The following is a 17,413-nucleotide window of genomic DNA, read 5'->3' on the forward strand; positions in this document are numbered from 1 at the left end:
ATATATCACAGATATAAACATATATTTGGTGGTAAAGACGTAGTATACTTTATAAAAATAGGAAGACTAAGATGGGCAGGACATCTGGCAAGATCACAGCAGAACCGCCCTCCTAGAAGAATCCTTATGTCACAACCTGTGGGAAGTAGAAGTAGGGGTAGACCAAAACTCAGATGGAGGGATGGTGTAGATGAGGATGGTATACAAATAGGCGCAGCAAACTGGCAACAGTTGGCAATGGATAGAACTGATTGGCGTAATAGACTTGGGAAGGTCGAGGCTCTTTTATAGGGCTATAGCACCAATGATGATGATGACGAAAAAATAACATATAATAAAAAAACTAAACTAATCAAGACAAATCAAACTAATAAAATGAAATAAACATTATAACTAATAATATTAAAAAATAAATGCAAAACAAGTGAAGAAAAAGATTTAACAAACTAATTAAATCGAATCCAAGAAAGGGAGATTTGACAAATGCAAAATTCAAAAATTGACATTCAATTTTAGGTGTTCGTAAAGCACAAAATCACAAACTAATTCCAAACAGTTTCCAACTGAACATGAGCATTGTATTTGTTGCTGTAAGTCGTCAAGTGTAGCCGAAATCACGTGCTCTTCATGAATTCTAGGAAATTTTGAATTCGATCATTGGCGGCACGTAAGAAAATGTGTTTCCTTGCGGTCACTTAACATTATAACAGTAGAATATTATATTTCTGCTTATAATAATAAATATAATACGTTAGATCTAGTTTATAAAATAACTTCTCATTCATATTAATAATGTTTCGAATGAGCGCACGTCGACTATACAGTATTGTGGAAATGAAAGGAATAAATTCGTTATTTCGTAAACCGGAGACTTTAAGGAAAAATCCTGAAACCCGTCGATTTTTATTTTTAAATAAGCTATTCGTAAGAATACATTTTTATTTTTGACGTCATCTATGTGAGCGTGATGACGTCATTGTTAAAATTTTTGAATGGAAAGGGGGTATTGTAATACATCATTTGAAAGGTCTTTTAAATACCTATTCAGCTATATCAATATGTCTAAGTAATTTAAGTTTGTAATAGTTCAAAAAAATAATTAAATTTTTATTATTACAATAAATATTTATTAAGTATTATTCAATAAATACAACGAAACCTAAATTAAGTGTTCAAATTGTTTTCCTTCAGCTAAAATACAATGAGAAAGGCGTGCCGCGAACTCTTCTCTAACATTCTTTAAAACTTCCGGAGTTATTTGAACAACCTCATTACGTATTCTTTCTTTCAGTTCATTAATATTTTGTAGTCTTATTTTGATACACCTTACTTTTTAAATATCTTTATAAAAAGAAATCAAGAGGAGTCAAATCAGGTGACCTAGGCGGCCATTCTATTGTTCCTCTTCGACCTATCCACCGATTTGGAAAGACGTTGTTTAAATAGTTGCGTACCAAGACAGCATAGTGTGGAGGCCCACCATCTTGCTGCAGCCATAAATCATTTCTGTTTGGAAACAACCGGTTCAATTCTGGAAACAAGAAATTTTGAAGAAATTCTAAATATCGAGGACCTGTTAAGTTTTCTTCGAAAAAGTATGGTCCAATACACCTATTATCTATTATTCCCACCCAAACATTAATTTTCTCTGGGTATTGAGTACGGTACTCTTGCATCCAGTGTGGATTTTCCGTAGCCCAGAACCGATAAGTTTGACGATTGACATGACCTTTTAGTAGAAATGTAGCTTCATCAGAGAAAATAATCTTTTTTAAAAATATGGGATCTCTCTTATTTCGTTCCATTATAATGTCACAAAATTCAATTCGTCTATCAAAATCATCTTCCATAAGTTCTTGTACTAAACTTACTTTGTCGGGATGCCACTTATCCTTCTTTAGCTGTTTAAGAACTGTTGAATGGTCCATGTCATTATCTAATGCTACTTGCCGTGAACTGTTATGAGGATTCTCTTGAAAAGCTAACAGAACGTCTACTTGTTGGTTTTCAGATATTGGTTTTCTACTACCTTTAGGAAGGTCTTTAACATGACCCGTTTCTCTAAATTTTTTCTCAATTTTGCTTACAGTGGATTGTGAAATTGGTTCTCGACGGGGGTATTTATTATTAAATAACGCACATACTTCTTTCTGCGTACGTGTTTTACCTCCATAACCAATCATTATACAAGGAATCTAAAATCGATCATTGACTATGTAATAGTCAAACAAAGCACTACCTTAAAAGTGAATGATGTAAGAGTACTTAGAGGACCGACGTGTGGTTCCGACCACTATATAGTTAGGACAAAAATGGTATTTCCTTTTAAATCGAACAAGGACAATAACGTTAATGAGGAACCTCAACAAACAGAAGTGATAACGAACAAACGATATAACTTAAACAGCCTTATCAACGAAAGCACAAGAAACCTATACCAACACAGATTAGACGAAAAGTTGCTACATAATATAGAAGACCAGTCAGTAGAACAAATTTACGAAAACATAACGAGTAGCATCAAAGAAGCAGCAGAGGAGGCCATTGGACTAAAAACTAATTCCGCTAGTAAAAAACTTTGGTGGAATCAAGAAATTGAAGAACTAGTACTTCGGAAGAAAAAAGCATACCACAAATGGCTAAATACAAAACAGGAGTTGGATAGAGAAGAATACAAAGATATTAAAAAAAGAACACGACAACTAGTAAACACAGCTAAACGAGAAATGTGGGACAAAAAATGCAAAGAGATAGACACATATATGGGAGGTAGAAAATGCTCAGAGACGTGGAAATTCCTGACAAAAGTTAAATCAAATGAAAAAAGAGAAACAAACATACAATTAATAACAACAGAGAACTGGATCCGACATTACGAAAATCTATTAACAGAAAACAGAGAGGAATATAGAGAAATGTCTCCAACTGAAATACACATACAGGGAGAAACGATAAACATCGATGAGAGGACTGTCATAAAAACGATACAACTACTAAAAAATGGTCGAGCTGCAGGTCCGGAGGGAATTTCAGCAGAACTAATCAAATGCGGTACTAACAAACTGTTTGAACGATTAACCTGGTGTATAAACCAATATCTAAACGGTGCACCAGTCCCGCATGAGTGGAAAGTATCCTTCATATCATCTATACATAAGAAGGGAAGTAAACTGGACTGCTCAAACTATCGAGGTATATCAGTAACCAGTACCTTAAGTCGCCTATATGGAAGGATACTTCGAGACATTATCGAACAAGAATATAAGGAACAAGAAGAAGAGGAACAATCTGGCTTTAGAGCGGGAAGGAGCTGCACCGATAATGTGTTTGTTTTGAAACAAATAATAGAAAAAAGATCAAGTACCAATCAAGAAACCCACCTTATGTTTATAGACCTTCAGAAGGCCTATGATACTGTACCCGCTAAAAAGCTATGGAAAGTTTTGCAGGAAACAAACATTAACCACACAGTAATTAACGCCCTTAAACAGCTTTATGAAGGATCAACGTCGGGAATAAAAATTGGAAATAGACTTTCAAAAAAATTTCCTGTAAACAAGGGACTCCGGCAGGGGTGTTGCATATCCCCCACATTGTTTAAAATCTACGTGGCGAAAGCACTGTATCAGTGGAAAAGAAAGTGCAGAGGAATGGGCGTTGACCTGGGAGAAACTTGCCTATATACCCTACAGTTTGCAGACGATCAAGTCCTTATAGCCAACGATAAAGAAGACCTGACATATATGGCCAGAAAACTACAGGAAGAATACAAGAAGTGGGGTTTAGAACTCAATACACAAAAAACAAAATATCTCCCAATAGGCGCAGAACTATCCAACATTCAGATGGACACAACCGAAATTGCATTCTGCACTGAATATACCTACCTAGGAATTGATTTCGACACCACAGGCACAGACAATAGGGAAATTAGAAAACGAATAACCCAGGCCCGTAGAACAATTGGATGCCTTAACGGAGTTCTTTGGAGCTCAGAAATTGGTAAAAGACGAAAATACAATATATATGAATCTCTCATAAAAACCAGCTTAACCTATGGTGCAGAGACATGGAGACTAACAGAAAGCAATAAAAGAAAACTCGAAGCAACAGAAATGGATGTATTTAGACGATCACTTCGAATATCTAGAGCAGACAGAATTAGAAACGATGAAATAAGAAATCGGATGGGGGTAGATGGATCACTGGCAACAGACATAGAAAGGAAACAACTTATATGGTATGGCCATGTTCAAAGAATGCCAGAAACAAGACTACCAAAAATCGCCATGAAATGGATACCACCAAATCGTAAGAAACGAGGAAGACCAAAAAGAACATGGAAGGAGGGAATAACAAAGGCAATGAGCTCCCGAGACTTGACCGAAGAACAATGGAATGATAGAAATTCGTGGAAATTAGGCATCGGACAACGACGCAAGACGTTTTGAAACCGATATATATATATACCAATCATTATGAGAATTTCAATTCTTTGCGTTTCAGTTAGCTTCATGTTCAAAGATACAAAGACTTTTTGAATACGTTTACTACAATAATACTACAGTGAAACTTGGATAATGCGAATCTCAAGGGACCGTTAAAAAAATTCGAATTATCCAAAAATTCGAATTAAAAATATATCCACAAAAAACAAATATGCCTACAAAAACAAAATTCGGCCAGAATACCAATTAAAGCATTTGTAAGCTATAACAAATGGTCAATTATTGTCGATTTTTATCATTTGCAGGTTTTCTCATTGGTATTTTTGGCCAAATCTTGGCCGAAACAATCGGGAGATAAAAAATTCCCAGTGAGAACGCATCAGTAAAACAATAAAACATTTTGTCTCAAAAAATTTATTGAAAATAAGAATACATATTTGTCACAATTAATGAAAATAGACTAATTTTTTCCAAAGAAATCCGAAATTTTTAGCTGCTTTTTAGAATTTAACTTCCCGGTAATGACAAACGATTCTAAGATGTTCAGTGAACTAAAAATAGAGTGACTTACATCATTTTTACTTTCAAAGTACCGTTTAAGTTGCGTAATATGGTGTGTTGCTTCGGCCGCACTCGGAACATGTATTTCTCCCGCCACTGATGATGCGTCGTCTTCATCACTCTCTTGTTTTTCATCATTATCCTTAAGCACTTCAGCGATGATCTCTGTATCGGTTATTTCACCACATACTACAACATCTTCATCCACGTTGACAAAATCTTCATAAGAGATAGCAGGATCAGAAATGATGTCCCCCCAGCAGTCAACTGAAAGCAGCTCTTCTGTTAAATTTTCGTCTGTGTTCTCCTCCTTTGTCAATAAACAAAATAACTTTTCTTTTTTCTTTTATGAACTATTTGTCTAATTTTTTCAGCCAGTTCTCGAAAAGATCACTAGTCATCCAAGCTCTTGCGCTGCTCACATATTCCACTGGTTTTGACTTGACGTTGTTAAAACAACGCGAATTTGCCGACTTACCAATCATCAGTAGAGGCAGTCTTTCCGATCCGTCCATGTTTGCACCCATTAGGAGAGTTACTCTTTCTTTACTTAGTTTTCCTCTGTGACATTTTTCGTTTTTAAATGCTAGCGTTTTGTCAGGAATGCATTTAAAAAAGATACCTGTCTCGTCAACATTAAAGATATCTCTTTCATCTATACCCTGAATCATCTCATCCAAATGTTTTTTTCCACTGGTTGGCTTCTTGCTGATTAACGGTCCCACTTTGTCCACAAATGAATTTGAAAGAAATTTTGTTGCGTTCTTTAAAGCCGTGGGGCCACCCTGTACTCGCCTTAAAATTATTTTTCCCCATTTCAATAGCAAATTGTACAGCTTTGCTTTTTATAAGGGGACCACTCACGGGAATCTTCTTATCCCTAGCTTGTTTGAACCATTTTAACACACAACTGTCTAAATTTGGATTTTCTGGCTCCCTTAACCTTTTTCGATCTTTACCGCACTCACTTACACTGTTGAGAATTTTTTCTTTATTCTTCAAGTAGGTAGATAATGTGTTAGGAGGAATTCCAAAGTCCCTGGCAATCTTAGATTTTTTCTTCGTCCCCTTTTCTACTTCTCTAATTGCCGCTATTGTTTCCGATAACGTTAAAGTTTTGTATGTTTTCGTATTACTATGCGACAACATCTTTACTCAATACGAAGTGACTTGACGTGATTTGCGGTGATTGCAATTGCAACGCCAACGCATCTCAACTGAAGGGGCGTGCCAGATGGGGTAGAATTTAGGTGACAGGTACGGGTACAATGTACAATGGCCTTGAATGCCTTGAAACAAGTGGCATGTTAGAACAGAAAAGAATACTACCTTTTAGCGGAAATTTCCAGCATGAAATTGGCATTTTTAACTTGTAGAAAAGTTCGAATTATTCAAAATATAATTCGAATTATTCACGACTTTTTAACATTACTTATATGGGACCAGAATAAAAATTCGAATTAAAGAAGATTTCGAATTAACGAAGTTCGAATTAAGCAGAATCTACTGTATTAATCACTTGACAGAAAGATAATTAAGTTTGAATGTCCAACTATCAATGTTCATATTGATATGGTAACTAGTTTTTTTAAAAAGGTAAAAAGTAGATAAAAAAGACATTTCATTACCAGTGATGGCTTTTATAAAATTTATTTTTGGGTGTCAATAATACATCATATCAATACTTAATAAATATTTATTGTAATAATAAATATTTAATAATTTTTTTAAACAATTACAAACATCAAATACTCAGACATATTGATATGGCTGAATAGGTATTTAAAAGACCTTTCAAATGATATATTACAATACCCCCCTTTCTATTTAAAAATTTTAGCAATGACGTCATCACGCTCACATAGATGACGTCAAAAATAAAAATGTATTCTTACGAATAGCTTATTTAAAAATAAAAATCGACGGGTTTCAAGATTTTTCCTTAAAGTCTCCGGTTTACGAAATAACGAATTTATTCCTTTCATTTCCACCATACTGTATACCTAAAGATGTATGATACCCAAATTAGTATATTCTTTTTATTTCAGAACGATATTAAACTATTTAGTCTATCAATAGAAAAAGTACTAGCGACCGCAGATGCTTGTTTTGGTCTCTATGTACATAATGTCTTCTAAAAACATGTCAAAACGTGTTTATTTGGGAGAACTTATACATCGACAAGAATTTATACGTGCATTTTGCGGAAGGCAGTAAACAGAACAAATCGCTATTATCGATAATAATTCGAAAAATTTATATTCGTTTATTTCTGATAATAATTTAATTCTTTTGAGTGTCAAATAACCGAGATAAGGTTCCCCCAAACCAACGCGAATTATTCGTACCTGATGCGTAAAATCGCATTGCATGCGATTAGCATCAAATTATTTTAACTGTGATAAATTGATAAGTTCAGACTCGCACGACTTTTACCATTGTAAGAGCGATTTGTCTGCGTCAAGTTCGCCATCGACTGCGTTTTTGTCCTGATTTGTAGTGCGGTAGTAACTTATAACGAAATGGAGAAACAGATTGAATTAGTTTAATAATATCCCATTATTTATGATCTTTCCCATGAAGATTACAAGAATATTCGAAAAAATGATAGGTTTGGAAAATATGTGAAGAAATAGGCGAAAATAATACGTATATTAAATTTTATTACATATAGTAAAATATAAAAATTTTAATTCATAGTCCTGAATTAAAAAAAGTGGCAATTCTGTAATTCTAGTCTCGTAGCTCTCTTTGAGTCATTATCAAAATCTAGAAACGCTCTAACTTCAGGTTCTGCTGGCTTTAAAAGTTCGAAAAATCTATCATCACATTTTTTTGTTCGTAGTAAATTATATAAGATACATGCAGTTTTCACAATTTGAATAGTAGTGTCAACTCTTGTTTCGATTGGTCTGTAGAATAAATGCCATTTTTGTGCTAACATACCGAAAGCTTTTTCTACAACTCAGGAGAAGGTTCATCTTGCCCAGGAAGATTTTTTACCAAAACCACGAATATCGACCATAATAAATTTATAATTTGCACAAACAATAGCCAATAACACTATTGAAAACATTTTTTTAAATAACACCAGTGATTAGCTCCAGTTTTGTTTGGATATTTTATAGTAATATGCTTGCCATCAGTGCTACCAATACAATTTGGAAATTGTCAAATATTTCTAAAGCCTTCTTCAGATTTTTTTTATATTTCTGTAGTTGGTTCGGGTAAATATGTTAATTGCAAATTTTTCCATATTGCTTCACAAACTTCTACAACTATGGCACTTACAGTCAAGAAACCAAGTCTAAAACTATGGCCAATTGTATAGAATGAATCTCCGGTTGCCAGATATCTAAAAACCATTATATAAGGGGATGAGATAAAGAAGAAATGAAGAAATTTGCGAGATACTTATGCCAAGTATAATACTTGTAGAAGCATTCAAACCATTCTTGAGTTTTGCAAAAACTACAACATGCTACAACTAACGTTAACTATGTCCGATTACCAGAATATACAGAATTGACAAATGTAGAGTCTTTTGAGAATAAAATTGGCAGAGCACAATCATCTAGTTCACAAAACACTTAATCAAACAATTCAGGAACATCGAACACAGATATCATTTAGGTTCAATCCTCAGCAGTTACACCTAGATCAAGTGGTGGTCCTAGAGTTACTTCTGAGCGTAAAACTCCCATTACCACTAAAGCAAACAGAAAATCCCAGTCATCCATCCCGTATCAGATCGTCCAATACCCCATCCTGAAGGAACAGAAAGGGCCAGTTCTTTGGGTATCCTCTTATACGGGAAAATTACCATCGGCGGAACTACATCACCGGCTGCAGAATAGTTACATAGGACTGTTATAGACTCCTTTTCGGCTCCAGAAGCAATCTCGTAGAGGTTTCTGAATTTCCTGGTCGGACCTAGGACTAACCCTGATTTCATGCAGGTTTTCATGCCTGTTTCATCGGCATTGAAAACGCGAGTTGGATCGCCTATCATGTCTAATAAATTATCGTTTTCCAAAAATTCGTTGAGTTCTGCAAACCATTCGCGAATGCTTTCTTCTGTAACTGAAGCCCGCGATTTTGATATTATTTCTGTATTTCTTTTGGCAATGTTTGGGTGTCTCTGCAAGAACAGTTGTAGCCATTTTTTACCAGGTCTGTCATTGATAAACTTGTTTGGTCTTCCAGCACCTCTGAGAATGTTTTGTACAGCATCCATGACATTGCTTGGATGCATTGGGAACCTCAATTTTGCCTTTGCCAAAATCCAACTTTCCAACCTCTCTTCTTCAAAAGGAGTTAAAACTGATGATGGACCCATTTTTCTTTCAAACGGTACTTTCTTTGTAATTTTATTGTGGAGAGTAGATTTAGGAATACCATATTTAGAGGATGCTTTGTTCAAACTTAGACGGCCACTTGTAATTTCGTCGATAGCTTTAATCAAATCTTCATGTGTATACTTGAAACGCAAATAATTTTTCTCTATCTAGAAAGAAGAAAATATAATGGATATAGTTTACAATGATTGAAAATGCCATAATGGTAAGTACTGGTGCCAATTTGTTTAAGAAAAAGAAGGTTTAGACAAAGGTTCCAGTGAATGAACAAAAAAAGACTAGCGGATGAACACAGTTCATTTACTGGAAAACCACCTCATATGTCATAAGTATTTTACTTTGGAAGTTTGTTTCATAAAGATATCTACTTTAAAAGTTAATTTTGCTTGCTCTTTGCAAATACGCAAAACCCCAGTGAATGAACCCCATGTTCATTTACTGGAATTCCTGAATATCTGTGTACCAGTAACTGAACCTTTAAATATTTTAGACATAATCTACATTAGGTTGAGTTTAATGCGAAAATATTGGTTCTTCATTAAATATAATTATAGCTAAACACCCAAAACATGTCAAACACCCTTTATAAATGCAGATTTCATAGTTTTATAAATCATCAATTTTTGGCTTATCTTAACAAAATATGGCGCCTAGCCGTTGCACTCAAACATCGACAACACACATCAAATGGCAAGATTAGACTAACAGATTTTTCAGCGCTTCTAGTGAATGAACGCGTACGGAACAAGTTGATTGGCCACACGACAGAGACAGAAGCGGTTTTTAGAAGCAGATGCAAGTCCTAATTGTATTTGCCCATAATAGGCATGTTTAATTTTCAAGCATATTTTTTTTCTTCATTCACATACATAAAATTTAAAGTGTTTATCAACTCATGAATTCCACTAGTTTTACCTTGTAAAGGACACTTTATCTCTATCAAGTGCACCTCTCCATTTTCTTTAATAAATCCATCTGGACTAAATGTCAGATGAGGGCTATTAGAATTAATTATTAACCCTGTTTCATGTAAAATGAAATTATATTTTTGCTTTAAACATTCCTTAGCAATTTTTCACAATTTTACCATACCTGGTAGCATGATTTCCAGCGAATTTAGGAAACATTATTTTTAATCCTTTTGTTTCCCAGGATGTATTCTTGCCGCAATAATATGTATATAATTTATATGCAGAAGTACCTGTGATTCTTATCTGCCGATGTTGCATCCACATTTTATTTTCACTATTCTGTTGCCTTGTATTTTTACAAATATTCCCAGCTTCACACTGTTTAGTACTTACAAATTCATTATAAAAGTTTATGGCTGATTGTTCACAAGCACTTAATAGCATTAATTGGTTTATATCATTGGATACTGATATAAACTGATTAAACAATGCGGTTTCAAAATCAGTTATCCTTATTATATTATCAGGTGTTCAGAACTTCGACCTTCAACAAATAACTTGATGGCAGAACCTGGAACTACAAGTGACAATTAATATAAAATGCTCATCACAAAAAAAAATTATTAAAAATATCTTACTATTATTCATGATGTTAAGTCAAATAGGTAATATTCATTATTTATTTTTGCATGTTTTAAATTAATCGTTGGGTAATATAAAATGATTAACATGGAATCTTCACGTTTCAATAAAAGTTGGTGTAGATATTGTACATAAAATTTGTGGAAAAAAAACATGTAAAAATAAATAATGAATATTACCTACTTGTTTCAAATGCATGTGCGCTCAGAGTTTGACACTGAAAACACAATCAAAGCTAGTTCAGCCGAAATCCATGAGTGGTTGTCATTGTGACTTAACATCGCGAATATGCCTATCAAATATTTGTTCTTAAAGTCGCTGCGTATATCATGCACGTAGCGTAGTCTCTGAAAAACCTGATTTTACTAAAAGATGTCTGATACGATACATTCCAGACAGTGTGAATTGTTCATATTTAAAGCCATTTAATAATATTTTTCGGAAACTAAATGCTTCATGCTGGAAACACTAAGTGCATGATAATATTCAGCGACCTTTAATGTGCACATACACAACAGCAATGTTTCTTAAATCATTATGACCTTTAATAAATGGATTTGTAGTATCTTTCCCTCGTTTAAAAAAAATGTTTTTGAGAAGGCAGAAATTTGCTTTGTGAGCTTTGAAAAATGAAATAATAATCTGGATTCTGCAGAAGCGTATAACAGGATGTTACAAAAGTAATGAAATAATTGGCCACTAATTTTTTTCTAATAAAAATCTTCAGCATTTATTTAATTTCAAGATTTCTGTACCTCTATGGCTAGTCTAGTTTTAAGCATCATTTGGCTACAAAAAGTAAGTATTCATGTAAAACTCACCTTGTACAACTTTAAATATTTTTTCATATGCTTGATCTAATGATCCGGTAGGCTGTATAATTCGTTTCCTTTTAGCGGCATGGCAGAACTGCTTCACAGTTACAGGTTTACTATATTCTACGGAATTATTTTTAAAACTGCCACTGCCACTATAACTGTCCCAAACTTGTTCTACATCTGTACAACTTAGTGCTTCTAGTTCATCTTGTCTACAAGTAAATTTGAAATACATACACCGTTAAATCGCAATGACTCAAAAAAATCTACTAAAACACACTTACCTCTGGGCTTGTAATAAAATTGCAATCACATGTTTGCACATTCCTCCCTGGCCGGCTTTACAAGTGCATTTTGCAACCCACTCGTCTCTTAACACATCCACAGTGATTTCATGTGGGGCACCATTTAAATTAGTCGTTTGCAGACACAAACCGACTAATTTGTTATTACATTTGACACACAACAAAACGTGGCCAGCCTTTAACAAGGCCTCGCCTTCCTTTAAAGGTCTTTTTGTGTCTCCTATATATTTCAAAATATCGAGCAGACTAACTTCAATTTCTTTATTTGCCATTGCGTTAACAAAAAAAAATAAATGGAAAATAATAGATACGGATAATTTTTACACACAACAATGATTCACCTACAAAGATTAGGGAAGCTCTGTTTTGTTTTCCTACGTGCGTGATCAGCTGATCATCTGTCAAAGCGCCCCCTATAGTTCTTTGACATCGCCAGTTATACACAGTCTAAGGAGTTAAAGAAAAAAAGAGACGATTTTTAAGAAAAACATTTATTTGTACAATTTTTTTTGTAATCTTCATCTTCTAAATGATAAAATGGCCCTGGCCACTCTATTCAACGCTGACGCAATTACATAATTTGACCTGGCAAGGATTGCCAACTGCTGGTCATGCAGTTCCATAGCAGTTGTCACCCTACTCCCTGTCCTACCTCTATTCAGTCTTTTAGGCCTTCTTCTCTTGGATATTGCAGGTGGGCTATCTGTATTTGAAGTATGAATTTGACTTGGCTCTGTTGAGGGAATTGGCTGTGGAGGTACATAACCTGAAGTTGAGGCAATTTCCACTGGCAGTTCAAATAATTCTTCCTATAAAGAGTGAAAAAAAAGCAAATGAAATATATTCATATATAATTTTAATTTAGTAATAATACCTTATTATCTAAATAAAATGTTATATTGAATAAAGTAACAATATCACAAAATATTGTCAGTAAAAAAATATTCTGATAGTATATCAATTTAGTGACAAATAACTTACTTCAGTAACAATCATTTCCACGGCAGCTTATGATAATTGGGCTTCTTCTACTGACAGAATTTCTACAGAAACTAGTGGACTCAATATTATTTCTTCAAAATGAGTTAATGGTTTGGTAGCACCTCCTCCTCCAGTTCCCTGGCATCCATACCTCACCTCTCTGGCACGTCTCTTGGCTTTGGTTTTCATTTCTGATATTGTCTGAAAATTTATTATTGCATAAAATTGAGCTCATGTATTAACTAAGCCTATATATATATATATATATATATATATATATATATATATATATATATATATATATATATTGTTATGCTATGTAAAATTGAAAATAATATTGGTTTGCTCTTAATATATTTTAAAGTATAAAATATAATAATTCAAAATATGTCAACTGATAAACTATAAAAGATATTTCGAAGAAATGAAAGTCCATTATCTTTGGATTACCTGTAGTAAACAAAATTTAAGATATGCATAAATTATTCTCTTTGTAAAATATAGATTCGAGTGACGTGAGGTAGCTTAAGTGAAATGAACAATGCGACCGGGTTTTCCAAATGGACTTGTACAATGAATAAGACAATAGGGTAGAATTTAGAAATTATATTTCTCCGTTAGTTCTTAAGAATTTGTGAAAACCGATTAGCATGTTAAGAGTTTTTAGGAAATTTATAATTCGACTGGTCCAACGAAGACTGTAGTAACTCATTTTTTATGTAATTGAGATAATTATAAAAATGTATTTACACTGTTACCAAAATTCATTAATCTATTAAATGGATGTTTTTATAGCATTAAGTGATACTTTTAATAATGATCTTACAAGGGTAAAACAGATCTAAGACAGAAATGGTCATAAGTGACTTTTGAATGAGTTACTATAGTTTTCGATGGAGATATTTTTAAAGTAATAAATACCAGAATTATTTGTTTCTTAACTTTATTTATATAAAATGCTACATTTTGAAGAAGCTACTGATATAATTTGCAGTTTTATATTTTAATTCAATTTTCCTCGTCCGACTCTTTTTCGCTCTCAACTGAATTAACTTCGAGCTCGACTTTAGGAGGTACATAACTCTTTGATTTAAGATTTTTGTAAAATCCATGGTACATTATGGGTATTTTGCCGGTATTACACAGCCACAGTAATCCTTTTAGCTTTTTTTCTTCAATTGGTAATGGTGCATCATACAGTTTCGGTGGAAATTTGATAGTAGTGGAAGGCCGTCCTCTGCATTTTCGATTTAATTTTATGTCACAACCTCTAAAACCATCATCGAATTCGTATTTAAACATTATAGAATTTTGGTGTTCATGCGAAAATTTTATTTCTCGTATTTTGCTAACTTTTATTGATTTCTTTTCGTTGTCAAGTTTCCAATTCTCGGTATCAGTCAGTTTTTTAAAATTAAAAAAATTATCTTGGGACATTTCCGTATTATCATAAACTCTTCCTAAAGTTTTAGCCATTCTAATTAATGTAACCCACTGTTCTGGCACATATACAACCGATTGCCTTTTCTTTGCATTTTCTATAACAGCATGCATACTGTCACCCTCGTTCTGAGTGTGGCCTTTTTCCAGAAATCTGTGAACAATATCAATATGAAAATGAGCAGCAGCAAAAGCAAACATCGAAAACACAAAACGATTCCTATTTTGTCCCCCACAGTTGTCTGAGTAGAATATTATCGTTTTAACACTTTGTTGTGCCTTGAGATCTAAAAATTTCCAGAGGCAACTGGCAATTTCATTAGGACCTCTTTTAGCCACCTGCTCGTGCCATACATAGCAGTAACCCTGATTATTTCCAACATCATAAACTGTAAAGTTATATGTAGAGTATTTGCTTTTGTAGTAAAAATCACTTACGTTAGACAATGGGGTAGCTAAAACCTTTTGAAGGTCAAAGCAAGCCACACACAAGCTCTTATCATCTAGTGCAAGCTGTTTGTCTATGTCTTTTAAGTTTCTGATAACTTCTTTGTTTTTCATATGGGACTCATATTGTTCGAGCAATTTTGCTTTTTCAGCATCACTAGCCATATTAAAAACAGAACAAACAATACACTGGTCCTTTTTTGGTTTAAAGAACCCAATATTGAACTGTTCATTGAAAATATCTCTATACTGGCGTGACGTGGCAGCTGTAGTGATGTTATTTTTTTCGCAATGCTCGTTGTACAATCGGTACATTTTCTGGATAGTTAGCCCTTCTTCAAGGTACATCTTCATCGTATTCTTATGGGTATAATGGGAAGGTACTACAGGAAACTGATTTATGTGATTTTTTACGTTGTCTATAAGTTCTGGTGATAGTTTATGTGGTCTGTTAGTGTGCTTTCCACGTTTATCTTCCTCTAATGATCCACCATCTTTCACTTTCCTTAATGCTGTAGTGATCCAAGGAAACGTTTCCAAAAACATAGTTTTGCAAACACGTTGTTTTTCATTGCGAATGTAGAAGTAATATTCTCGAGAGTAATTTCTTCGAGACCGTTGTTCTGCAGTAATAGTTACTTGTTTTTTGGCAACCTGTCTCACATGACGAGCAATAAAATCCCACTTTCTCGTATGATCTTTTAACTTCCAAAATTCATTGAAAAAAAGGTCTCTATCTTCTTTAGCTATTTTGGTAGCACATTTTAGTCTACATGTGTTTGCGCATGGTGCACCCATCTGTCTTCCTTTAATTTGAATACCTTTTCGATTTTCATGTTCAAGTCCCAGGTTTAGACTTGTTTTAGATTTTTCATCCGCCCACTTACTAACGTCTCTAATTCTTTTCCTACTTACTCTCTCTATATTGCCTCTGCTTCTTCTCTTTCTATTTGTGGTTGCTTCAGTTATATTCTTATTAGGTTCAATTATTACTTCAGGGATGTTTTTGTCTTCTGTCGGAATGTAATCTGGGTCAGTATCAGAGTCTGCATGAAATGGTTCCTCATCGCTTTCCTTCTCAATTATTTCATTTTCATTCCTATTGGCTTCATTCTCTTCTAAGCTTACTAAAATTAAACAAAAATGAGGTAAATGCCTACGTAATATTTTTTCATGCGGAATTTAAACCAACCTGTAGAACATTCAGGATTAATATCAGTCTCGTGGTCACCAGGATCCTCATTCGCCTTTTTGTATTTGCTTTCTTCTACAATACTTTCAGCAATATGTTTACCTTAAAAAAATAAGTAGGTTTTTACTTTGCTGTTATTATTTTAAATAAAGTTTATTATAAATTTACCTTCAAAAGAACGATAAGAAATATCCGTTTCAGTGTTTTTATACGCTTTCTCAGCTAATTCCAATATTATCTCACTTCTGGAACACATTATGACAATTATAACAAAACTAAACTTTTGAACATAACCTTAAACTAACGCAGAATACCATAGTAACTCATGTTACGATACCTATGCTATCGCCTCAGATAACAACGAAGACTATTGTAACTCAAGATACGATGATTTTCTACGGTTGTTTTTCATAAATCGGAGATACTATAAAACTCTTACACGTAATATTGGTTGCATAACTACGTTTACTAAGATACGATTCTTTCCTGGGGAAGATATCATTATGTTTTATTGTTTTGCGCTCGTAACTCAAAAAGTGGAAAATTTGAGTTACTATAGTCTTCGTTGGACCAGTCGAATTGTAGGTAAAATTGTTTATTTGTTATCTAAATGGTAGATGGGGATACGTATGACGAGTTTTGATTGGAGGAGATTAAAAAAAGTTGGGATAGCTATGCAGGAATGAGAGTTTAACTAGATTTTTGAGAGAAAAAAGATAATCAGTTGTTTTCCAAGGGTGCAAGGCGAACAGTCGTTGTTCTTTGGCGGTTCCCAAGTGATAGTAAGCATTAGAAGTGAATGTTTGTGAGTTTTCAAGGACTAAGTGTATCCTGACGGAAGCTGATCCAGTAAAATATTGTAAGTCATACTTTTCTACTTATATATTCCAAGAGTCACTGTTCAGGCCGGAACAAGAGATTCAGTTTATCGAGAGGAGAAGAGGCTAGCGTCTTTTGAACGATACGTGCATCTGAAGGAGATCATTGAAGACGAGAGGCTCGCAATAATTTGTTGTAAGATTGCTGATTACCTAGGGAACTGCGAAGAATAGATAGTGTAGGCTACAAGGAACAAGGATTTGGACAACTCATCTTCAGAGAGATAGTTTTTTTTACCATTCGTCAGTTTTTCTTTATCAACAAAGTTTTTTTTCTTTTAATTGCTTCAGAAAAGGTAGAAATATTTATCAGGAGATATAGAACAACAATTTTGATTTGAAATTTTAATTTATATAGTATATAACATTAAGTTTTGAAGGTTCACGTACGTAGAACAAAATTTTGATAATTATTGTATGAGATAATTTTTG

The 17,413-nt window shown here is 33.8% G+C and overlaps 1 protein-coding gene across 1 annotated transcript; it reads right to left on the reverse strand.

Moving 5' to 3' along the window:
* Positions 1–8,718: 8,718 nt before the first annotated feature.
* Positions 8,719–11,705, reverse strand: LOC140450947 (uncharacterized). Its single transcript, XM_072544645.1, has 2 exons — positions 11,676–11,705; positions 8,719–9,516 (listed from the first exon to the last, which is right to left on the reverse strand). Exons 1-2 carry the CDS (start codon positions 11,703–11,705, stop codon positions 8,719–8,721), a joined length of 828 nt encoding a protein of 275 aa, XP_072400746.1.
* Between the last annotated feature and the right edge of the window lie 5,708 nt (positions 11,706–17,413).

This window comes from Diabrotica undecimpunctata, chromosome 9 (genome assembly GCF_040954645.1).
Source record: "Diabrotica undecimpunctata isolate CICGRU chromosome 9, icDiaUnde3, whole genome shotgun sequence".
NCBI lineage: Eukaryota > Metazoa > Arthropoda > Insecta > Coleoptera > Chrysomelidae > Diabrotica > Diabrotica undecimpunctata.

What these genes read in the sequence shown, in the direction of transcription:
- LOC140450947 (XM_072544645.1), bottom strand. Translation starts at nt 11,705, where the DNA reads ATGATGCTTAAAACTAGACTAGCCATAGAG. An exon ending in AAACTAGACTAGCCATAGAG is followed by an intron (nt 9,517 to 11,675) that starts GTACAGAAATCT and finishes TCTTCTTTCTAG; the next exon opens with ATAGAGAAAAATTATTTGCG.